This window comes from Lycorma delicatula, chromosome 3 (genome assembly GCF_047948215.1).
Source record: "Lycorma delicatula isolate Av1 chromosome 3, ASM4794821v1, whole genome shotgun sequence".
NCBI classification, from domain to species: domain Eukaryota; kingdom Metazoa; phylum Arthropoda; class Insecta; order Hemiptera; family Fulgoridae; genus Lycorma; species Lycorma delicatula.
In genome coordinates, this window is record NC_134457.1 from 179,636,972 (window position 1) to 179,664,282 (window position 27,311).

Genomic DNA, 27,311 nt, shown 5'->3' on the forward strand with positions numbered 1-27,311 from the left:
TTTCATTATATATCACACTTACCGATGGAATATAAATTAATAAGTGGAAAGAAAATGTCAGTAAGATTTTGTACAGCGATACCGTTTGTAGGTTTACGTATTTACACTTTTAGAATCGTTAAAACGCTATACAAAAGTTTTTTTTTAATGTAGAATACGTCTTACCATTCATGCCGGTAGTAGAAATCCCCCCCCCCCCCGATCAGAAAGTCGAGCGTTATGTTTTCATGTAACGTTTGAAATTGTAATGTCTTCTAAACGACAAAGATTCGCGGTTTTACAATATACCATTTGACAAATGAAAGAACAAAAGTTATAAATTGCATACAACATGAGTACACTTTTGCATCGGCCAGCGCCGAGAAAAGTAGGCTCGTTTTGTGCTACTCGGTGTGCACTAAATTCGGTATATCTTTGGATTTCGATGTGATAGAACGTTGAGTAAGGTGTCGTTGAAATTGTCTCGTCGAATACTGTCTATGTAGGAAGTATAATAGCGATAATATTGTTAAAAAGTCTAAATAATTATAATTAAAGTTGTAAAACTTATCTGTTTAGACGAAATGTCACAGTATCTGTATGTTAAACGTGTTCAAAAATATCGCAAACGCTACAGGAGAGTGAAACAGATCATGGCGAATTCAAAAACATAAAATGACCGATGCCGAACGTCTGAGGGTTTACCGACAACGTCTGAAAACAAGGTGTTATCAGTTCTGCGTCGCGCGCTGCAAACAAGTACATCTACTGCTGTTGATGTTTGTGTGGGAGTGAGTGACGGAGATAACGGAAAGGATTTCGAAAATGATGTGGTGTAGATTATGGAAGTAAATACTACAGTGTCCCATTAGTTTCCATACAAAAATAAACATTTTTTTTTTATGAAGCCCATGGTGTATCAGGTGTGCTTAGCACAGCTGATACACCATGCTTGTAATAGCGTTGGTGATGATTTGTGTTTTGTATTTTTTCCTGATACACCATGGCTACATAGAAAAATGTTTATTTTCCCTATGTATGGAAAGTTATGGGGGTTACGCGTATTCTCCAGCAATGTAAGACACGCATCGAAATGTGTTTTCAAAACAATGGCGGTTGTGTAGAGCGTATTATATAAATAGAAATGGGTTTCACAAAAAATCTTTTATTTTCTATTTATGGAAACTTATGGGCCACTTTGTACGGTCGAGTTGAACGAGGAAGTGCGCCCGACCTTTCAAGTGTAAATAAAATCTTGCTTGAATGAACTTGTGTGATGATGATATTCTCAATAAAATTTTATTCTTTTTAAAACTAGATTTTTCATCGTTCACTTTTTTCATAGAACATTAGAAACCATATGTGACCTATTCTACGATCAAAAGATTTGCAGCCGTGGCTCCGAAAAAGCCCGTGCCGATTTTTTTTTAATGAATTGTGATCTCTCGAATTTGTGGAGTTGATATTTAAAATCTACGTATGTTCTCCGTAGTACTTGCGTCACTTGCGCATAGTGACAACTCCGTATACATACTAAGTGACAGGACAGATACTTATCAATAAAGTTACGACAGTGATTCTGTTAAATTACCTAACAATATTAAGTTAAGGTAAAAAATATATTAGAGACAATGATTATACACGACCGCCTTGTTGAAATGCCGCAGTCTACAGAATGACTGCTTAATAAAAACGGGTCATAATTAGAACGGAAAAGTCGCAAGTGCCCTTTAACCTATGAATAAAATTCATTAATTGGACTGTTACACTCTTTAAAAAATTCAGTGCCTCTACCAATCAGTAATACTTACAAGTGTACAGTGGAAATAATGTATATGTAAACGAATTCAAAAAATAAACTTATATAGATAATTTTGCTGTGAATTCAAGGAGAATTCGCAGTTTTGAAATTATATTTGTTGAATAATTTAGAATTAATCTAAATTACTGCGTGTAATTTTTCAGCCCTATAAGTAAAATTTCCTCGATGAATTCAGAGTGCAGCCTACCTTGGCGTAGAGAGAATTTTAACTTATGACCTTGTTTTTATCTATTGTTATTTTTTTCTTATATAAAACTACGGTCATCGTATAAGTGGTTCTAGAAGTTTCCTTCGTTCGCTTAATATTTGTTTCTATGTGTGTATATTTATTATCTTCAACAGATTTCAAAAAAATGGAGTAATAAATTTTATCCGATTGTATATTTTTATGTTCCCGGTAATAGCATATATGATATTATAGCATCTATAGGTATAACGGGAAAGTATTAGACCAGTCAATAAAAAAAATCTGATGTGGACATCATATGACTTCCTTGTACGCCTATTAAATTACGTATACACATTTTTAAAAGTACATAAAATTTTATTTCATTAATAAATTCGGACATTTTTTCATATATATATTTTTTTATATTGTTATTATTTATCGTAAAACTTTTTTTACAGTCAAAGGTTAATAATTAACTCGTATTGAAAAAACAAAATACATAAGTTAAAAAAAAGGAAATGAAGTCGGATTCGAACCGACGTGCCTCCTCTTGTAAGATCCAAATATTTCATTAATTAAAATTTTATTTGGCTATAACATTGGAACCAATAAAAATAAGTACCACTAACGATATATCGTTGAAAAACTTTCAATGAAGACTTATTACTGCAGTTAAGAAAAAGTCCAAAATCCAAATGTTTAAAAACTGAAACCCCGCTACACATTTTTAGTCCAGTCGATCGCAACCAAAAGGGAAAGTGCACAACTAGATGTTACGACAGTCCTAAATAAAAAATTTCAACATTCTACGGCTAATCATTTTTCAGGTATGTGAGATACGTACGTACGTACGTACAGACGTCACGCCGAAATTAGTCAAAATGGATTCAGAGATATCAAAATGGATATTTCTGTTGGAAATCTGAAAACCGATATATTTCGCGATCACAATACTTCCTTTGCTTCGCACAAGGAAGTAAAATTAGCCAAAAATATTCACCCCATTCCTAGAAAATTACATCATTGTTTAGTTAAAATTATGGCTGTGTCTTTGTATTTTTTAAACAATTTTTAAAAGCTCTTTTTTACAAGTAAGTATTGTAATCGTGAAAAATTTCAGTTTTCAGATTTCAACGGAAATATCTATTTTAACCATCCCTGAATCCATTTTGACTAGATTCGACGCGTGGTCTGTACGTACGTACGTATGTATTTCGCATAGCACAAAAACGATTAGCCGTAGTATGTTGAAATTTTGGATTTAGGACTGTTGTAATATCTAGTTGTGCATTTTTGATTGCAATCAACGACCAAAAGTGTCTAAAAAAGCTCAAAATCCAAAAGATTGAATTTAGACTTTTTATTAACTGTAATAATAAACTCTCATTCAGAGCTTTTCAACGATTTATATCAGAAGTGGTACTTATTTCCATTGGTTCCAGAGTTATAGACAAATAAGATTTTAATTAATGAAATATTTGGATCCTACAAGGGGAAGGTACATCGGTTCAAATCCGACTTCATCTCCTTTTCTTTTTTTTCAAATTTAAATATATTGATTTATTAATAATTGTTAACCTCTGATTGTAAAAAAAAGTTTTACGATAAATTCAATAATAACAATAAAAAAAAAAATGAAAAAATCAGAAGTTATTAGTGAAATAAAATTTTATAAACTTCTCATTTAAAAAAAAAATGTGTATATGTAATTTACTAGGCGTACAAGGAAGTCATGTGGTGTACACATCAGATTTTTTAAATTTATTATCACCACGTTGAAATTATTTTATTAAAAATTAATTTTACCCGAATCCTTTTCCTTGAGTACAGCATCCCCCCCAAAATTTTTTTTCACAGTTTCAATTGTTTAATATTAAAGACGTATTTTGTTAAACAATAAAGTCACTAAAATAACTTAATACCTACCCTTCTCCTAATGGGAAGCTCCCAAATTTTTAAAAAATCCGAAAAAGGATTTTTAAATCTCCATTTTAATTTATTTAAAATCAACTTTAGTGAATATTTTAATCATTAAAAATAGCCGCCTGATGCACGGGCTTCCAAAATTTTAAAAAATCGACTTTTTTTCGAAATTGTGAGCCTAGTTGTTAATGTTTTGTTATTAGGTTTTAGATTTTTGTTGGCTTGCTCGTCAAAGTAAATGTGGAAATTTAGTCGTAGAAGTATTTAAAATATTATTAATCCCTTTCGCCACGTCTTGTCTTGTGAAAAGGGTCTTTCGTCTACGGTTGCGCTAAAAACTAAATATAGGAATCGTTTTTTATCAATTAAAAACAATTTTCTTTTGTGTGTTTCTAACAAATCCACGTATGGAAAAACTTTTAAATGAAAAACAAACGCAACCATCTCATTTATTTATATTCTTTACATGTAGCTTTATAAATGAAAGTAAAATGTTTATAATAAATTATTCTTTTTTCTCATAAAATGATCTCATTATTGTTTACGTGTAAAATTATTGCTAATTTCGCGATCCCCTGGTGAGAAACCCTGTTCTAGAAGTTATTCTTGCGGATCTGTTGTAAGATATTCAGGTATTTTTTTAAGTAGAAGATTTTCCTTAACTGAAAATTATATCGCCTATTTAGATAATTTGAAATATTTTCCACTTTTGTTCGAAAGTTTTTGGTCGAAATCATCGCTTATTACTGTATTTTAATACCGTAATATTGCATTGTCTAATGATATTAAAAACATTTTTTATGCGACAATTAAAAAAACAGTTGGGAAAATTAAAGTAAAAGCTAATAAATTTTTCTGGATTCCAGACAATCTATGCTCACATTCGGTATCATTCAAAAGTCATTCTGTATTTCTTTTATCTTTTTACGCAAGTTTTGCTTTTGGATTTCTTGCTAGCAGCTTTTTATAAAGTTTGTTTTTTGTCGGCCTATTCATATTTTAAATGAAAATTAATCAAAAATATGAAGTAACATAAATTTGTATTAGTAAAACAGAATAAATAAATCAAAAACTACTTGAAGTCAGCGTTAAATTAACTCGTTTTGAATTTTTGTTATTTTTTTTAAATTTAAAAAATTGAAATTTAAAGATTGAAACTTACTTAAGATTGAACTTAATACTTACTTTTAGATTTTTTTTCTGAATCGGTTTAATTTATTCTGTTAAATTTTATTTGCATATTTTGTTAGAAAATATATTCCTTTAAATATTTTATTTAATGAATAAATGAGGTTAACTATTTATCTGTCACATTCTTGATTTTATTTCTTTTATTGTACTTGCAGTTCATAATTAGTTAACATCAACTTGATAAAAGTAAGTGAACCTTATTAATCATACATTTTGGTTTTAATCTGAATAATTATTGAAAAGTTAATATTTTTTTGTTAATAAAAGTATATATTTTAGTAAATGCTAATTTCTTATTTATTATGATGAACAAAGTAGTATATACAAAATACTATACACCTTTAGTTATTGATAAATTCGTAATATATTTGGAAAAAATAAGCGATGTATATGTCGTTTACAGGTTACTTAGCTATTATACTTGGATCAACATACGACGAGAAGCTTGTATATTTCTTAAATATGTGACGAAATGCAGTCTTATTATACCTCCAATCTTTGGTTTAACACACCTTACCTGTGTTTGACTTCTAAAATTTTAGTAGTGTTATTATAAAAAAGATTTGGTAATAATAAAACTTAACTAAAAATTGATTTTAGTCCATGTAAATGTTATTGCAAAAAATGTTATGCAGGAATGGATAACCTCTATTGACGAGAGACCTAACTATTCGCATCTTAAACAGGTTACGATCGATGTTTTAATTTCGCTTTCTAAAAATTCAAGCTTTAATTATTGACGATAATAGATGATTTATTTTTATCCGAATACGTCACGAATAAAACCAGATAGTTTGCTTGAATCTCCATAGTGCAACACTTGAAACGATTTTCTTTAAATATGTACATAAACGATTAGTTTAATTCGCGCTAGGTTTGTAGATCGTGTTCACGATCAACAAAAAAATAATAATAAAACAGCGAACGATATTCAGCATTTTTCCGATCCAGTATATTAAAATAATTTTTAAGATATTATTTCAGGAATTCACAGTGTACTGTAGGTTCCGTTGCTATATTTCGCATGAGAAATTGTACATTTAAAATAATGCTTCATTCAGCAAAAAATTGTGGAAATATAAAAAAAATAATTCAAAAGGTCTGATAATCAACAAATGTCAAAATTAAAGCTATGAGATATATGAAATAAATTTAAATTGAATCTGTGAAAATCCTTAAAAGAAATTATTAAAAACTATTACTGGAAAAAACAAAATTATAAGACTACTTGTTAAGAAATTAATAAACGTGTTTGTATATTTATTATATACATATATACTTAACAAAAGACAAATAAATTCGATTTCAAAAAACTACCTAAAAAAACATAAAAAAAGGCTTTAAATTTCGATTTTTGGAAGTCGACCCATAATTAAAAACAAAATTGTCTTTTAATTAAGGCACAAACATAATTTTAACATTTAACTACTCTTGGTATAAAATAATGCTGTAAATAGTAAAAACGTGTTGTGTTTACTCATAGTTGAGAAGACCATGTAAACAGCCTCATTACTGGTTAAATAAAATTCAAGTAATGTTTTACGACTTGACCTGCATAAATCATACATATATATTTTACTCTTACGTAGGATAAAAAAGAAAATTAAATATTAATTTAAAAAACTTAGAAATTAATCTCCTTTAACTCAAAACCCAAGAAAATTTGTGTTTAAAAACTTACATAATGTTGTTATTTTACTCATACAACAGTGAAGTAATATGAATGCACCAAGTTTCAAGCTATATTGTTTAAAACTGGGTACCGAGATTTCTCTGCACACAGACAACTAAAGGTGGTTTGGTGACAAGCAAGTTTTAGTTTCACTTTCAAAGGTAGATTAGGTTTTCGTTGTCGAAATCTATTTAGCATTTACGTCGATTCTATATTTATACTCGTAGATATAAAATATTTTAAAATAGTTGTTAACGTAAGCAAGGATTTATGCGAAGTAAATAAATATATTTATGTCAAATAATTTAAGTTTATGATATGCTGAAGTCACATTTGATGATAAATTAAATTTCCAGACATCTGTTAGCCTTTGATAAACTTTGCGCTTTTATCATACACGAAGTCAAGGTAACGCATTTATTATAATTAATTTCAATTTATTTTATTTCCTATGAATCACATAAATTAGATGTAAAAGGAAAAGGTCCTGTTTTTATGTCCACACCATCACTGTAAAAATTTTCAGTTAAGAAAATAGCGTTCTCTTTTCTTAACACACGTGATTGTGTGCTGTTGACGGGAGACGAGCTTGACGATCCCCTCGTTAAAGAATACTGTCGCCTGTTCCTTAAACCGATCGGGAAAAATTTGTGGGCGTCGTCATCGGCCTGTATGCGTTTTCAAAAATTAATTTAATGTCAGGAAAAGATGAAAGTCAGACGTCAGCAAATCCAAACCGTGCGGAAGATGGTCTCTTACCGAAACTTACATCACTTTACGTGAGGACGTGAGTTATAAGGGCGCACACTTCTCCTTTATAAACGGCCCTTGCCGATAGTTTTGGGTACGTACTTTAACTTTTATAATCTTTCAAAGTATCTTACTGCGTCAGTGGCTTTTCCTCGACGCAGGTAATTGACCAGAAGAATGTCTTTCCGTTAACAGAAAACCTTTGCTGTGACTTGCGGTCGAAGATGTCCTTTGAACTCGTTAGATTTGAGTTATTGAGACATCCATCTTTTATCACCCGTCAGTGTACGTCCGAGAATGTATCCCCTTCCGTAATGCTTGAGATGCAGCCACTTTCTTTTATTTGTGCTCTGGTGTCAGCAATTTTGTTACCCGACTTACCGCATATCTTTCTTGTATTGAAGGTGTTATTTGATAGTTTTGTAAATAAATAACGAAAACTTGAATTTCATCGATCGTGAATCTACTTTTTAGTTAAATGTAATTCAACCAGCAGTTTGCTTTAGTAATGACAGATCTCGTTTTATCATCTACTTTTGTGCTTCCTTTATTGAATAACCGATGTCGTTTCCACGCATTAGCTTTGTTCTGCTGTATTAAAAAATAACAAATACTCAAGAGCTTGTAGATTATTGACGGTGTCAGAGAAGTTCAGACACGTTCTCGTGCGGGTGACACTCCAAAGCATCGAACTGTTGTTATTAATGCATGCGAATGATTATGACAAAAATGATGCTCGTATTTGAAAATATGTTAGATGCTGTGATGGTATAAATATAAGCGACATGGGACGTTAGTCGGTCCCCAAAAAGAAACAAGTCTTACCAAGAAAGACAGGCTTATTCGGAAAAAGGAGGAACTATGAAGTTTCTTGATCGAAGAAGATACTTTCTTCACCGATTGGAATACATTGGCTTGCCGATAATATTCAGTACTACTAGTGACATTTTCACTCTGTTAATTAAAGAGGCTGGATTTATAATGAACTATTCTCAGAGAAAGAAACTGCGACTGGTCCCTCTTATACGTGCATGCTCGCATGAATCCGGCCATAAGAAAGACTGGGATAAAAACTTAAAGCGATTAATTAATACATCCCCCTTTCAAAGGATAATAATGCACATGTAAACAAAGAATTACAAAGTATATTAGAAACAGCTGATCTTGTAAATGATGTGACAGGCTGTAAACGTACATTCAAAAGGTCGCCTATCACATGAAGTCTTGCTTCTGATTGGCTAGAAGAGACAAGTGCGTGCATTTCTTACTGTAAATAGCTTGAATGAAATATACGAGTAGTAAAATGTCATGCAATTCATTATAACAGTGATGATATTACTAGCAATTTATTTTATGTAATTTACGATAACGCTGAGGATTTAACTTGTAAATAGTCATGTTAACGTGAATCGTTGATTTGTAGTGGTATAATGATAACCCGATGGGAGGAGTAATTTAATACAACATGTATTTTATCATACAGTTTATTACTTTTCTGTATTCCTTGGTATCGGTCTGAAAGACATCTAAAGGTTTTTGAAAAGTATGTGTTGTATTTGTGTTAACACAAATTTGTGTTATAGCATTATACTGTAACCCATAGATTATCACGGGATTTATTATTACTATTACATGTCCGTTTCTTTAACTAAAATATTTGTATTTTTTTAAGCAAGTTTGATTAACTTATCTTAATAAGCAAATGCGTACGTCATAAATCCAAGTACTAAGCTACCAAAATGAAAATAATTGATAATTTTGTTAATTATTAGTTAAGTTAATTTACTTCTAAATAAACTTTCGAATACAAAAATCTACACGTAGATTTGATTGATAAAATACACATAAATTAATTTATAGTCGCTTCACTGTTTATCTTGATTTGACATAACCTTCCGATCACACGTAAAAGCTTCAAAAATAAGAATTATCTTCTGTTCGTGTATACATTTAAAATATTAATTAAATCGCTAAATATAAATTGTTTTTACATGAACGAATTAATATTTAAATATTGATAACTTTAATCGATTTACGATTGCCTAAAAAAAAAGGAGGATCCTCCCATCTGAAGATAGTTAATGCCAAAAAAATGAATCGATTATGAAAGCCGTTCTCTGTAAAATTCTATATTTTTTTTTAATCATTTTATAGCGGTATGAGAGTTAAAAAATCTGATGTGGACACCACATGACTTCCTTGTACGCCTATTATATTACATATACACATTTTTAAAAGTTTATAAAATGTTATTTCACTAATAACTTTTGGTTTATTTTTCTTTTTTTTTATTGTTATTATTTATCGTAAAAATCTTTTTACAATCAGAGGTTAATAAATCAATATATTTAATTTAAAAAAACAAAATTTAAAAAAAAGGAATAAAAAGTGAAAATGTTGCAAACAAAGAAAAAATAAAAACATTAAGAGAAGATGATAAAGAGGAAGAAAACATTAAGACCAAGGAAAGAATAAAAAGATTAAGAGAAGATGATGAATATAAAGAGTGAGAAAATTTGATAACTAGAGAACGTGTACACAAATTAAGATGAGAAGAATTATATCAAACCAAAGAACGATTAAATGATGGCAACAAAAAACAAATAAACGAAACGATGATGAACTCCGACTTAGGGAGAATATTGTCCGACATCAAAGGAGTAATGAAGTAAAAGATAAGAATTTTTTGCAATTTATTAACGATCAGGCACGTATGCCTCATTGTATCTGTTGTTCTGAGGGTTTATTTTTCACTCACTTTGTAGTTAACTTTAATGTAGATAAAATTAAACAAAAATTCCAGAATAATCAAATAAAACTAAACAAAAAATTAAACTAGAAAATCCAAAAATAATACGATTCTAAATTATAATTTTCAATTAATATTAAATAAGTAGATGTTTCAGCAAATCTATTACATATACTCATATGTAATAATAATCCCTGTTGAATTACATATACACATTTTTAAAAGTACGTAAAATTTTATTTCACTAATAACTTCTGATTTTTTTTATTTTTTTTTTGTTATTGAATAATTATTTATTGTATTTTTTTTTTTTACAATCACGGATTAAAAATTATTAATAAATCAATATATTTAAATTAAAAAAAAGGAGATGAAGTCCGATTCGAACCGATGTGCCTTCCCTTGTAAGATCCAAATATTTCATTAATTAAAATGTTATTTTTCTGTAACTCTAGAACCAATGGAAATAAGTACCACTTATGATATATGGTTGAAAAGCTCTCAGTGAGGGCTGCAATTGAGAAAAAGTCCAAAATCAAAATTTTTTGATTTTGAGCTTTTATGGACGTTTTTTGTTCAGTCAATTGTAATCAAAAGAGGAGGTGCACAACTAGCTATTACAACAGTCCTAAATCCAAAATTTCAACATCCTACGGGTAATCGTTTTTGAGTTATGCGAGATATACGTGCTTATATACGTACTGACGTCACGCCGAAACTAGTCAAAATAGATTCAGCGATGGTCAAAATGGATATTTCCATTGAAATTTGAAAACCGAAATTTTCCGCGATTACAATAGTTCCTTTACTTCGTACAAGGAAGTAAAAAACGTAAATTTTAAGTTTGTTTGCAGGAAATAAGAACCAGCAGCTGAAACAAGTTATTTTCAGTGATCATTATAACTATTCCCCTAATTTTATCACTACGGTAGTATTAGCACATGAACTTAAGTTCTTTTCTTTTTCTGTTTGCGGAACCACTGCAAGGTTATTACTTTATAAGATTAATGAGGATGATATATATGAATGTAAATGAAGTGTAGTCTTGTACAGTCGGCTGAAAAATTACAGAACTTAAGTTCTGTAATGTAATTACACAACTTGATTCTTACTGTTCTCAGAACTTACAAAATGTTCTGTAATGAACATTACAGAACTTAGGTTCAGTAATGTTTCTCTTGCCAATAAAGCTATTGTATTTAATTTTCCTAATAAAACATTATTTTTCTGAGTTTTTTTTTTTTGGTAACTAAATATTATTATACTTAAGTTTATTAAGTCTAGTCGGCTAGAGTTTTTGTAATGAGGACGTTTTTCTTTTTAGTTGCTTTATATTTCCTTCAGTCGGATTTTAGTTTATTAATTTCAATTTTTTTTTAATCAATCTATTTTTAGCTACCTTATAACAAACTTCCTAATCCCTTTAAAGAGTTCTAATCAAAGAATTCAAAGATTGTAGGTCTAGTACGACTCTACAGTAGGTATTCAAATGTAATTTAAAAAAATATAATTAACCTGTTCCCTATGCACAATCAAATTCTGTAGAATTATGTCCAATTCTTATCGAATTATTTTTAGTTTTCGCTAAGGTTTAAAGCTTTAGAGTTACGCTCCGATCCAGTCTTTCTTTCTTTTTCCTTTTAGCCTCCGGTAATTACCTTTCAGATAATATCGCAGTGAATGAATGAGAATGACATGTATGAATGCAAATGAAGTGTAGTTTTGTTCCTTCTCAGTTCGACCATTTTGGTTAATTGAAACCCAACCACCAAATAACACCGGTATCCACGATCTAGTATTCAAATCCGTGTAAAAATAACTGACTTTACTAGGACTCGAACGTTGGAACTCTCGACTTCCAGATCAGCTGATTCGGGAAGACGCGTTCACCACTAGACCAACCCGTTGGGTTCCGATCCAGTCAGTTCAATAAATTTGTCGTGGAACTCTATGAAAGTAGAAGGAGGTAACTTTTCGAGTTGATTTCTACGCAGATCATTCAATCTTCTTGATGACGCTCGTTTATTAACGAGTTCTCTGTGTAAGTTTTAGAATAGCAGTTCTGTTGAACCGATGGCGATAATACTTTCCATTATACCTTTCAATATTCGAATCATTTGATTCTGTAATAATTAGTTCCATTTTTCGACCACCTTTTTGGATTTTCAACCTTTTTTTTCCTGGCACATAATGTGTGTTATGTGCCAGAAAAATCTTAAATGGCGGTAATTTTGGTTAGGGTTTTCTAGCCTGAATTTGTTTTTAGATCAAAAAGTTTATTTTTCAACGCGCTTTAGAATAAAGTTATAAATCCTACCTTTTCCGTTTAAAATTTTTCAGTTACCCCTCTTTCCTCTGTCTGGCCCCTTTGGATGCTTGGTAATTTTATCCCAAAAAATAGATCGTTTTGAGGTCAAAGTATTTTATTGAGTTCATTTTTTTTATGTTTAACGATTGAAAAGTCATTTAAGGATTACCTACTTTGTTAACGTTCTGTATATTAATTTAACTAAACATATTAATGAAATATGTTACACGGTATATTCTGTACTGGGACGTATACTTCATTTGTAATAGCTAAAACTAAATAAATAGATCAATGCAATAAAACTTTTTTTAATTTGAAAATCAGGTTTTAAAATTGTTTCTGATAGTAATAATAGTATAAATTTTACTGTATTTACATTTTTAACCCTACAGTATGAAAAATGATATTTTTTCATCACAGTTCAACAAGGAACTTGTTGAATTAGTACTTACTTGCACTAATATAATGGAAAATAAGTGCTGCTTTTGAAAAGTTACAATCGGATCTGGAGATTTTTTAAAAATTTTTAACTATATTTATTTTTAAGACGGTATGATTTGTACTCTACGTCATGTTACCTGTGGATGATATTTATTGCATTAAAGTTAAGTGCTTGTGGGTGGTATTTAATTTGCTTGTTAAATGTTGCACGTATAATAATTTTTTATTGATTTTTGCCCTTTTTATTCTCTGTTTAATACTTTTTAATTATGTTTGCCGGTTTATATTATTACATCATAAATTCATATTGTAAAACTTTCAACAGTAAGTATTGCGTTAACTACAGTCGCTATTTCAGAAGTTGGTAATCCGTCGGCCGGCTGTGTACTGATATTGTCGTTATTGTCCTTGAAGAGGAAGCAGTTAATGCAATCTCATTGAATTGCTGTAATGGTAGGCTATCTTTACCCTATGTAATGCTTGCTACTGTTCAGTTGCCGACGAATACAAAAAGCTTGTAATTATGATTATAATAACGTTTTATTTATTTACTTTCAAAAATGAATAAATTGTTCAGTCCAACTCAGAATATTATAATAAAAAGATAAACTTATAAACATTTTTTTTCATTATTTGAACTTTACAGACGACATTAAAGTGTCTTCTGTCAAGTTTCTGTTGGTATTAATGTCGTCTGTTAGTGTCATCGGGTCTTTTCTGTTTTTCCCCCTACAATGGTTTTTTTACGTTACGTATTACATATTAGTAAATGCTCATGTTTAAACTAATTGGTCATGTCTAATGACCCAATTATAAACATAATCTAACCAAACTTAACCTACGCTCGCTATCCTTCACTAGCGAGCGTACGTTAAGTTTGGTTAGATTTTATATTTCTATTTTATCTGCAGATACCTCCAAATACCCACTGATTTGGAAGAAAAAAAAGTGGTACCCGATTACCAAAAACCATTGTGGGGAAAAACAGAAAAGACTCGTTATCATCGTTAACTCGATATTAAAGTTAAAAAATTAAAGCGATTAATGTCGTAATGTAAAGAAGTAAAATAGTTTGAAACAGTTAAAAATGTTCTTTCTGCTAATTTGTTTTCTAATTCAGTTGCCATATTGCTTCATCTCAATAGTTAGGCCGAATGTTGTGGTAAAACCCAAGCACGTACTTTTTTATACTAGCAACAAACGCCTAAACACTTGTGTGCCTAAACGTGAAATTTAATTAGCGAATATTTAATTCTATCAGTTCATTTTTTTCTTCAATATGATTGTAAATTTTACAAAAATGTTAATTAATAATAATAGAACTAACTGAAATTATTTGAAAATAATTTTTTCTAAACTTACTTCGTTATACCTTCCGTAGCTGATGTTGTTATCTTCAGTCACTGATGTTGCTGCTTTTTAACGGCGTCTGCTAATGTTATTGCTGGCGATTATATATTTTAGTTACGCGAAAAATGTATTTAGAAGATTTGGTCAAACGTAAAGTATATTAGAATCGTATATACGTTAGTATATCGTTTTATAATTACGTTTTTGTAGTTAATCGTTCATTTTTGTAAAATATTAAGATGAAGATATTTTTTACGTACGAATGTAAGTAAAAATTAAATATTCAGGTTGTTTGAATATATGATTTGCTAACAGTAAGGTGGTTGGCAAATTTTTACTGTGATATAGCGAAATATATAATTTTATATTTATCCTTTTTTTGAAGCTACTTCCTGTTTGTCAACATAACACCGATGTACAGTCGCACTGGACAAAAAGTATATAATATATGACATCAGTAGTAGACAATATCGAACATTGGACAGACGAACACAGCTTCAAAAATTTACTGTGAATATAAAAGCAAATGCACTTGGTCGACATTTACCGACCATCAAACTACAAATTACAAACCTTAAAAACACAACCAACTAATTACAAACCATAAACAGATTATTATAAAATCAAATTATAAATACTAACGACTGTGTGAATGTGTATGTACACATCCTATATACGAGGTCTGTAAATAAATTAATGAGACTGGTTCAGAAAAACTTTTTATTTACAATCCAGTTATACATGGTTCTATCACCTTCAAAATAATTCCCTTGGGAAGCCACACAACGCTTCAAACGGTTTTCCCACTCTTCATAGCAGTGTTGGAACTCAGAAACCGGAATATCCTTCAAATGGTCAGATACATTTTTTTTATGTTTTCTACTGTTCTAAAATGGTGTCCTTTGAGGTGATTTTTAAAGTCGGGAACAGGAAAAAGTCGCAGGGGCTCAAGACAGGTGAATAAGTGGTTAAGAAACTACAAGAATTCGTTTTTCTTTGCTATAACTCATTAATTGAGAATGCAGTGTGACAAGGTGCATTGTCATGATGCAGCATCCAGTTATCTTTGATGGCTGGTCTTACGTGGGCAACTGATTTTCCGTAGTCTCAAGAATTTCTCGGTAAACATATTGATTTACAGTCCGTCCTGTAGGCAAGACCTCCTTGTGGACAATGTCATTGCTATCGAAGAAACTAATTAACATACTCTTGATTTTTAATTTGCTCAGTTTTTCTTTTTTTTGGGACGTAAGTTTGAAGTGTAATAAAAAAAAATATTCTCATTACTTTACTTACAGACCTCCTATAATACAACCTATGGATATATATATATATATATATATATATATATATATATACACAAGTGGTTTGTATATATATATATATATATATATATATATATATATTATTTTTTAGTGACGATTTTATTTTTATGACCTCATAAAAAAAAATCGCCTTCAATCGTCACCCGACGCCACCGTGACATACAGAGTCACCAAATATATATATGAGCAACTGTTAGTAATATGGCCTAAGTATAAAAAAATTGTTTAAACATTAATTTCGGTACAGTTTGTCATTAAAGATTAATATTTTTGTGTATTTTTTATCGTCAACTTAGGGAAAATACATCCCTATTGATTAAAAATGATATTCTAAAAAGCATACAGTCTGAATAATCATATCCAAAATTACTTGTCTTTTGTTTGTCGATCACGGTGGAGAATTTTTAAAAATATTTGGAAAGTGTTATGTGTGTTACGTTGTTTTACTTCAATTTAGAGCAATACTTCCAAAAAAAAATTGCCAGTGCTGATTTTGCCTGCCCTGAAAATTACATGCTTAATATGCATATCAGCAGGAGATATCTGTTACAATTTTAGTTACAGTTTGCAAATTCTGGTTCGGTTATTTGTCTTACCTTTACTGAAGCGCTAAAAATTGCAGTAAACTTTCTGCAGAAGTTAAAGTAAGAACTTGATGGTCTTCTGCAACTTATCAGATGTGCAATGTGGCTGTGGAATTTGATAAATAATAGAATACGTTTATGAATTCATAATTACACAAGTGCATATATATATATTATGTTTCCTGCCAGTTTTGTATCAATTTAATATTTATTAAAGCGTTAGTTGTAAATATTAATTTAAATTGTTACTGCGCATAGTTAATTTTTATGCTAAGTGATTTTAAGGTCTGAAGTAGCTGTATGGTTTGTAGCGTGCATAAATTTAGTGTGAGTAACGATGTGTTAATTTTTATTATGTCTAGTACAGCAAAAGATTTGCCACAAGTTGTTTAAATAATTCAGGTTACCGAACCTTTTTATTGTTGTTATTGGCTACCCTGTCATGTTAAATGACTTCGTGGAATTTACTTGTCTGTGAGCTGCTAAATAATATTTTATACAGTTATTTATTTTAGTTTTGCAGTTTTATTGGGCTGATTATTAAATAAAATCGGTTTGTTCACTTCCTAGTGTTAAATATTAATAATTTAATTTCGTACGGTTTTTTTAATCTGTTTTTATCGCTGTGTTTGGCGGCACACTGCTCTGGTCTTTGGTTGGGCCAGCTAGGTAGTGAGCGTCCTTGACCGTGGTCCACCCGGAAAAGTGTGGACGTGAAAATGTTTATTCTTTTGTGATGATTTGTGACATAACCTAATAACCATGGATACATCTGGTGTTCATATCAGAAACATTTCAGCAGCAAAAAATACTTGTGTAAGTTTCAATCGTTTTTTTTAGCTCTTAATTGAGGTTAAACTGTATTCTAGTAGCAGTGTTAAACCTTACGAATGTGTTTTAAGTGTGCGTCACACTTACGAATGTGTATCTAGCTTTTATGTAACCTATTTTAACTTTTTTTACATGCTGTTATATTAACGTTTAGAAATAGTACTTTTACTATCTAGTGTTTGTTTTTGATTATATTCGCGATTAGTTAGGTTAGGTTATTTTGCAGAGTACATCCATCGTCTATGTTGTATTTTTTAAGAAGTTATATTTTTTGTTTTTTACTGTTAAGAATAACATTTTAATTATTATTTTAACAATCGTTAGTGAAAAAACATTAATTAGGTCTGCTGTTTCAGTTAGGAACACATGCTATATAATTTAATTTAAAATTAAGATCATTTGTTTATTAAAAAAAATAATTAAGTTTACATATTTTGGATGTATCTTATGTGTGAAGAGCCCCTGTATTTTGCTGTTTTTTATAGTCTCTTTTAAAGTTATGTTATCAATTTTTTAAATCTTTAAATAATTTTTTTTCAATACTCTTTTTAGTTTGTAACCTGTAATGTTTTTAAATGACAGTTTTGTGGTATAATCTATTTATAAAGTATTTCTTGTAAATTTTTGAAGTTATATATTAAAGCATTTATGTTAAATGATTTTGTACAGCTGGATCTGGAAATCATGAGTGAACATTATTGATAATTTAGTGACATTAAAAAAATTATCAAAGTTCTAAATTCTTAACTAATGCAATTAATACAAAAATAGTTTAAAATAATTAAGGGGAAATTATTAATTAGAATGTATTTTTCCTCTATTTTATGCTGGAGCACGGCATCTCATCACACAACTGTTAATTTATTTTCTTATAAATTATACATGTAGTAGAAAATAATTCGTAAATCAATATTAATTGTCTTATTTATTCAAGTTTAAATATGTGATCAGCAACTTCTTTAATTATTAGAGAAAACAGTGTCAATGATCGTAAAATATAATGGACTCGTATAATGTAGTATGCAGTGCTTATCAGTTATATTGATAGATAATTAGAAAAATATTTTACCAGATGTGAGTAAATAACTGTTTATTAATTTGGAAACAAATAGTGTTGTACTGATGATGCAGATTTAGTAGGTTTTGCTGAAATATTAGGTCCTTATACTTTTTTGTCTTCTACTTTTATCTTCATATGCAGATAATTTACTTTTGTCTTTGATTATCGTACCATTTCCTACAGAATCAGTTTATATTCTCAATAAATGTTCTGTCCAGTAGGGCTGGTAGTAAGATAAGTGAATTGATATGTATAATTAAAAAAAAACATATTTTGTTAACTGATCAACTACTTTTCATATAAACTCTACATCAGTATTGGCTTTATCCTAGTTCAGTATCTGGTACAAACATGTAAATAACATAACTACTGCTCACATGTGACTATATATTATAAATTTGTGAGCACTTTTGGTTTCTTTATTTTGAGAACAAACTTTCTTGGGCTAAATGTATTTAATATTTACTTGCATGACAATATTTAAATACATATGATCTAGAGGTTCTTTAGCATTAATTTTTTTTTACATATACACCTATTGTATATGTTTTGGTAAATTTGTTTTATCCGGTAATTATGCATAATTACTTATGAATTTGATAATAATAACCGCTAATGTTGGAAAATAACAAATATAATTTTTATATTTAACATTAATTAGACAAGGTTAATGAAAAAAGTGAGTTTAGATTATGTTTGGTTAGGTTATGATAATTAACCAAACATGCTTCTCGTAACCTATGCTCACTTAGCTCGCTAACCTCGTTAAATTAACACTAGTTATATTTTTATTATTTAAATAATAAATTTGGTAATTGATAGTTATAGCCGAGTTGTTATTTTAATATTTAAAATAGGTACTTGTCCATTAAATAATTAAATTTGATAATCTAACTAAACATAACCCAAAAATATGCATGCCAGTTAATGCACAAGTACCAATTTAGATAAGTTTCCAATGTTAAGCAAATATTTTTTTCCAGCCATCTATACATTGCTAGGGTAAGCAAATAAACAACATGCTGTTAATTGGTTCATATAAATATATTAACTTACAGTGTATATATTAACTCACATTGTGGCTTGGTTATAAACATTAAGTTTGTTTGTTTTTTTATGAAATGTGACTGTAGCACATCATATATTTAAACTATGTATTGTAATAATTTTTTTTTTATATTGTGTACCTTCTGGAGATAGTATTTTTATGTTTATCTTACTTGGACAATCGGAGTATCTGAGAAGAAAAGATTAGAAGCTTTTGAAATGTGGTGCTATAGGAGAATGTTAAAAATCAGATGGTTGGATAAAGTGACAAATGAAGAGGTATTGCGGCAAATAGATGAAGAAAGAAGCATTTGGAAAAATATAGTTAAAAGAAGAGACAGACTTATAGGCCACATACTAAGGCATCCTAGAATAGTCGCTTTAATATTGGAAGGACAGGTAGAAGGAAAAAATTGTGTAGGCAGGCCACGTTTGGAATATGTAAAACAAATTGTTAGGGATGTAGGATGTAGAGGGTATTCTGAAATGAAACGACTAGCACTAGATAGGGAATCTTGGAGAGCTGCATCAAACCAGTCAAATGACTGAAGACAAAAAAAAAAGTTTATCTTACTAGTAAACAGTTTAATAGTTAATGATACAATTTAAAAAAAGACGTAATAAAATTGTCTCTAATACTTCACCATATAATAAAACTAAACTGAAGAAAATTAAGCTAAATTACCAATCATAACTATAAACAATTATATCATAATTTCAACTAGCAAAGTCAAACAATATTTACATCTTTTATACGGAATTAAATATTTACATCTCAGATTTATTGATTAAATTAATTGTATACTTGAAAACAAATAGAATACATAAATTGGAAATAAAAATGTCAAGTAAATCATGGTAAGTAGTCAGATTGATATCTATCAAAATAAAATGATTCTAACAAAATAGTTTTCCATGTCAACACTTTGAAGAATTTTTTATCAGGTCCATAAAATAACATTTGTTTGGTTAGAAACAAATGCTGTAATGAGTAACATTTCAGCCGGTGACAATAATGTATTAGAATGTTGAACCATCATAAGAATTCTCATTTTAATTATGTACCATTTATGGTGAACTGAAAGATAAAGTCCTAGTGATACATAATTTGCAATTCTCATTCTCACATGCTGTAGATGTATTTGATAAAGTTAGCTACTTCTAGCAATTATAGTGTTAAAAATATTTTAAAATATTTTGTTGTTTTTTATTGTTCACATAGGAGGAACAACTGAACTATTCTGTTTTACCTAATTACAAAATTATTTTTTAACATGATCAGATTATGAAATGTTTACCACATGTACAATATATTAGGAAGCAAAAAGTATATTTTTTCAAAATTTAAAAAAAATACACTTGGATATATTCAAGGTCAAATGGTTCTGGTAGCCGTGAACTACTAATATCACAAAACTTTGCCAAGTGACATTTCGTATGAAAACCCATTCCAAGATCTTTAAAATGAGCTCTTTATTTCTTATAGGAGGGTAATTCTTTTGTAATTACCCAAACCTTGCTTTATGAAATTTTTTTTACAGGGCCTACACAGAAAACTGACTGAAAAAATATTTTTTTACATCCCTTAATGGGTACAGGTAACAAACCTGTGAATTTTATTTGAATTGCTGGTCAAGAATCTGAGAAGTGTACTTATTTTCGTTGATTTGATGTGGAATGACCCAGTTATTGTATATTGTTATTTTTGACAATTATAATAATAATAATAAATGTTAACTGCTTATTTTCAGTAGTATAGCCATTACCGAGGCTGTTGGTTTACGCTGCTAATATTTATTATTTTCACCATTAGCCACTAGGGAACTAGAGCTATTCAAATCTAATATCAACAATTTGTTTACAGACAATGCTTTAATTGTGAAATTTGTGATTGTTTTATAATAAAACATACATACACCACAAATTAAATTAATCCCAGCACTTATTAATCATAGTATAGGCAGTTACTTTAATACAGATTTGAATAATAGATTGTGGATACTGGTGTTCTTTGGTGGTTGAGTTTCAATTAACCACACATCTCAGGAATAATCAGCCTGAGACTACAATACTATACTTCATTTACATTCACACATATCATTCTCATTCATCCTCTGAAGTAATACCTTAGGTGGTTCCTGAAGCTGAACAGAAAAAGAAAAAGAACACATATTAAATTGAGAAAGACATTTGATTGTCATTTATATGTATAGAGCAGTATGTAGCTCAAACTGATGACCTGAATGTGAACTTGTTTCAAAGTTTTCCAAGTTTAAGGCAAGAAAAATGAAAATATATCTTGACTGCTTTTTGTACAGTACTTTGTGTTAATAAAATATATTACACTTGTAATAACTATTAATGTTAAATATTATTTACTGGCAAACTGTAATACTTTATTTACCAGTAATAAATAAACATAATATTTACTTAATTGTGTATTTTTTACAATTTTTGTAAATGTTTATCTGACTTTCATATCAGATAAGCCCTAAGGTTATAAAAAGTTCTTCAAAAAACAGAAGTAGAGGATGGCTTACGGGTCTTTTGCTTAGGGTTCCAAAAGTTTGTTGTATTGTTCTGAACTTTCAAAGTTATGATCATGGATATGTACAATTGCAAACATATAAATTTGTCTTTTGTGTATCATATAATTAGATAAAAAGTAATGATAATTTAATTTTAAATAAAATGAAATTAATATCTTATAAGATTTGTGTAATTTAAGAACATTCTTTCACAAAAATAAAGAAAAGCAAAATTAAATAGAGTTAACAATGTGTAAAAAAAAACATTAAAAAAAACTTAAATTCAATAAAATTTCACAGAAAATGTTAAAATAATATTTTTTAAATAAAATGGAATATTAAAAAAATATAAAAATTTTGAAGCAGGCTTTTGCTTAAAGCATACCTTTCAGATTTGAGTTTATAGATTATTCTTAATGACTAAAAGTCATCAGCATTAGTATGTTAGAATAAATCCATAACTGTGTTGCTGAAGCATACACACTTCTGCAATGGAAATAATAGATAGATATCTATTAGATATTTCTTTCTAGAAAAATCATGACATTTTTTGTTCTGTATTCTTTGCTGAGTATTTTGTAATCTTTCAAAATATATATGATAAAAAAAAATTTGGTATAAATCCATCCAACAGTTTTTAAGTTTAGCCATAACAAATAAATGACAATGTCATATATTACCTCTATAACTGGCATAGATTAATAATCCATTTTAATTTTTATGTTAAACAGATACAGGGACAAAATAAGGAGAATGCTGATGTTAAAGATGTATTGTTGTCATCAGGTTCACCAAATTCTGTGCAAAATGACAGGCAGTCAAAGGAGTCGAAGAACACATCTATGGATTGTATGACATTATTAAAATATGAAGATGCACCTAGTTATCTCCAGTTTAATCCTTATATACTTAATGGATATAGGGGTTATATGTCAACTAAAATGTGTCTCGAAAGGTAATTAAGAGTAAAAGTTAGTAGTAAATAACCAAATTTTAAAAATATCTTAATATCTATCTTATCTTTCTTTAAATTGTGATTTTTCAAATAAATTTGTTGTCCACAACAGATTGTAAATCTGAAATTTTACAACTTCCAGTTTTGTCAAAAAAGTTATTGTAGTCTGATAGTTTTGAATCTTATAATATAGTATCATAAATGAGCATTATTTTAAGTAAGGAATAATATTATTTAGCTGGTCTCTCCAAATATATTTACATTCACTGAAATGTATTGTGTGATACCTTGTCTACCAGTCTAAACTGTCTATCAGTCTAAATAAAATTATTTTTGTTTATATAAGAAAATAGGTTTCAAAAAATTATTAAGTTAAATGGTAATTTTCAACTTATCACTGGGAGAGAGGTAAAATTTTAACCTCTGAGAATATCAGGAAGTATAGTATTTAACATTTCTTTTTATTTTATTTTCATTTGAGTACTGAATATTTAGAATTCATTTAGTTATTTATACAGTGACCTTGTTATTCCAATATATCAACACATCCCAATCATATGGAATGACCTGTATTTATTAAATTGTTTTATAAATGTAGAAAAAGTTAACTCTAATTTCTTTTTTTTTTATTTGTTTGTTGAAGTGAGATTTGATTTATTATACACGTCCCTTTATTTATGCAAGTTTATTTTCAATGGTTAATTAACTAAGGTTTATATATTCAATTTACATAGAAAGAATTTTCATATATATTAAGTAAAGTTTAATGTAAATATTTTTTTATTAGTATCTTTAGCCAAAAATAAAACAATTGGTACACCAAGATAGTGAATGCCTGTTGAAAAAAATTATGGCTAGAGATGATTAATATAGCAGAAATATTATATATAATGAAAATGGATTGCAAAGACGTAGCTTAAGTTGAAAAACAGCTAAAACCTGGAAAATATTTTTGTAATTATAAGCAGTGGAGATAGAAAACGAACTGATGATGCTAGACAATGCTGAATTTCATGATGAGGAAGTTTTATAACAGTCAGAAGAAGAATGTGATTGTACAAATTATGATAAACAATTGAAGAAAGTGTTTAATTAATAAGACAGTCTTTAAAATTGATAGATAAAGTTGTCAGACCAGCTTAAGAAATCATTTATAGCGAAGGCTATCAAAAATTTTGAAGGGAAATGAAGATTAATTTGGCTCAATGCAATGCAAAATGTAATTCATAATAATAATAATAAATTCATAAATAATAAATAATCATAATTCCATTAAAATAAAGTATTTATACAATTTTCATTTACAATGAATTTTACTGGTACTTAATCCCCATTTAAATAAAGGGACTATTGTAATTATAATATTTCTGTTTATATATTTTTATTTTTTACTTTAATGTAATTTATGCTGAAATAAATGGGTTATTTTATTTTATCTTTGCTACAATAAATGGAGAAGCTGACTATTGAAAAAAAAAAATATTAAAACATGCTAATTTTTTATTGAAAATGAATGTGCAATGGAATTAACACCATAATTTTGTCAGTACAGTTTTAAATCACTCAGTATTATGGTACTGTTATTATTTTAGTTTTGGTACAGTGAGATTAATGTTAAGTTTAATATTAGAATATGTTTATTTTTATTATTTGTGTTCATTCATTAACTTATCATAACCATTACATTATATTTCTGTAAATTAGTTTGTAAATTCAAAAATGGATTTATATCTGAAAGTAATTAAAGTCGCTAGTTTATTTATTTGAGTGGTCCTAAATTTTAAAGATCTCAACTTGTGAATTGTCAACTTAATACAATTTGTAAAAAAGTTTTGTTTGGCTTATTTTGCTTATTTTTAATTTCAGTATGTTTTGGATGACAAATGAAACAATAAATATCTGGAGCCATATTTTTGGTTGGATGTTATTTCTTGGTTTAACTCTATATGATTTGTTCCTGCTTAATATACATGCTTCATTCACAGACAAATTCATCGTAGGGTTGTTGTTAGGATGTTTTCAGGTAAAGTGATTTTATATTTTGATGATTCAGAGTTAATTTTTATTTTATCTCTTAAGTTTTGATATTTAGTTAATTATTACAGCTGACCTGGTTGATTTGTCAGATAAGAGATTGGTTGTGAAACTTGTATTAATATACTGAAAAACCTCTGCTGAATGAAAAATAGGTGAAATCTTAGCTTTGTCATCAGCTTTTCATTAATAAGAATCATATCTTATTGAAGGTTAAAAAAATTGATTTTATTTAAAAAGAATACTAATTCTGCTTACAATTGATACAAATATATGTATATATATATATATATATATATATATATATATATATATATATATATATATATATATATATATATTGTATTTTTTTTGAAAAGAGGTTTTAACAATTTATATAATATTGTTGAATTTTTTTTTAAATATTCATCAATTTTTATTATATTTTTATACAAAACAAACAGGGCACACATTCTCTGTGTTGACATTTCTTGCTTGATTTAGAAGGTCCTTCTGTTGCTCTGTAGATTGTTAGTTCTATAAAGTTTTAATAAAATTTAGTGTAGTTTGATGTTTATTAAATGTAAGTAAAAGTGAATTTATATATCTACCATATCATATATAATTAACTTAAATTAAATTTATTTAAGTTTATTTGCCTCTTGATTGGGTAGAATTAAATATAATAAAAATAAATATTTTACTTAAACATATTATCTTTATTAATTTTTTGGGTTAACCAATCAACTATACAAACTTATAAATCAAATACAAAGTTTCACTTAGAATTCCTTAAGCTTCCTCTGGTGACAATACACATTCATACATACATCATACAAAATTTTGTTACATTCTGAATATGTAAGAGAATTTTTGTTACATACTGAGTATGTAAGAGAACTTTATATGATGTATACATGAATGTGTATTGTCAGTTGAGGAAGCTTAGAGAATTCTAAGTGAAACATTGTGTATTTAATTTATAAGTTTCTATAGTTGATTGGTTAACCCAAGAAATTAGTGAAGTAATATTTTTAAGTAAAATGTGTCTTTATTACAAATAAATATATATTAATAAGTTATATTAATTTTTGTATTTCCTATAAAAATATTTAGTCCATAAGTAGAGTGAGAAATTTATATTATTATTATTTTTTTTTGTAATAAGTTTTTGAAAATAAATTGTTTGAATTATTATAAAAAAATTCAATGATTGAGAAGAGGATTCTTTACAATTTACAACTTTAATCTTCATTGTAGTTTATTAATTTTTTCCAATTTAGATGAATTTTTAGTTCTTGAGTTATCTAAAAATTTCTTCACTGTATGGTCTTTCATATACAAATTTTTATTTTGTTTTACTTCTCTATTTGTTTCTGCCGTAAATTGTTTAGCATTTGAAATATGCAACTTTGTTTAAAAGATACTTATTTTGATTTCTAAAGATTGTGTTTAAAAATTCTTATTGCATCACAGTTATTTTCATTTGCATTAAAAATTTTAAAATAAAAAATTTCTTTATTTAACATTTATTGATTTTCTTCTTTTTTTTATCTAATCATAGTTATATTTTTTCATCTGTAAGTTATCCACTAACTCTTATCAGCAATGATTAGAAAAAACTGGGAGTTGTCAAGGATAAGGAAGGAGATTCGAAAAATTGTTTAGTCAATTTTATGTTACTAGTGATTAAAATTTTGAAAATGTTTTTTATTTTTATTTCTTATTCTCAAATAAGGAACCATGTGTAAAAAATACATTTCATATTAGGGGAAAAAACTTAAACTTATGCTTAGAAATTAAATTTTGCCTTTTCTAATATTTTGTCAGAGTAGTTTATTAGAATTAGAAATATTTTTATTTCTTAGGTTTGATTAAGTAACTGCACTGAGAAAAGTTTATGGATGTCAAGTATGTGGTTGAAACTAACAGCAAAATGAGGGGTTGGAAGTAAAGGTAAAAACCTTTTCCTTCCAACCCCTCATTTTGCTGTATGCATTTCTGGAGAATGTTCTTTATAAATTTAAAAATGTATAAGATTTCTTTATTAGATTAATTGATTTTCTTTATTTATTTTCAGATTTGTATGGTTATGTCATCATTGTATCATATATTTTCTTGTCGTTCTGAAGAGCATTTTAATTGCTTTTTGTCATTTGATTTATTGGGAATTGCACTTAGTATGTTAGGAATTTATATGACTGGTGTTTACTATGCATATTGGTGTCATAAGGTAAAATTTCTAATTAATATTTGTAAATTAAGGTCTCACTTTCTATTTTATAGTTCTAATTTTGTCAATATAATTAATTAGTTATTGCTTTGTTAATCTATTTTAATAAGTTGGGAATGAAAAACTTCTTATAAATAATCAGACTTAAAATTTTTTTAAATATATGGTTAAGCTGTTATGTTTTTGTGATTGATAGTTAATTTTTTGTCTAATATCATTTTTTGTCATTTAAAAAACTTTTCTACTCTGTCTCTATTGGATAATGTTTTTTATATGTCTTAGCTTATATGTGATATCCAGGAATGAAGAATAGAACATGTCATTTGTACTAGGAGAATGATATCATTGTTCTAACCAGTTTATTTCTTGTTTGTGTTATTT

The 27,311-nt window shown here is 28.3% G+C and overlaps 1 protein-coding gene across 2 annotated transcripts in view; it reads left to right on the top strand.

Moving 5' to 3' along the window:
- Positions 1-27,311, top strand: part of LOC142322250 (progestin and adipoQ receptor family member 3) — a 122,726-nt gene that overhangs the window by 76,659 nt on the left and 18,756 nt on the right. The window contains exons 1-4 of one of the 2 annotated variants that reach the window (XM_075361110.1): positions 16,777-17,079; positions 22,461-22,684; positions 24,551-24,707; positions 26,778-26,930. In XM_075361110.1, coding sequence (XP_075217225.1) covers positions 17,026-17,079; positions 22,461-22,684; positions 24,551-24,707; positions 26,778-26,930 — 588 coding nt within the window. In that variant the 5' untranslated portion in view covers positions 16,777-17,025. Of the gene's footprint in view, positions 1-16,776; positions 17,080-22,460; positions 22,685-24,550; positions 24,708-26,777; positions 26,931-27,311 lie in introns of those variants that run through there. The other variant, XM_075361109.1, reaches the window with a different exon arrangement.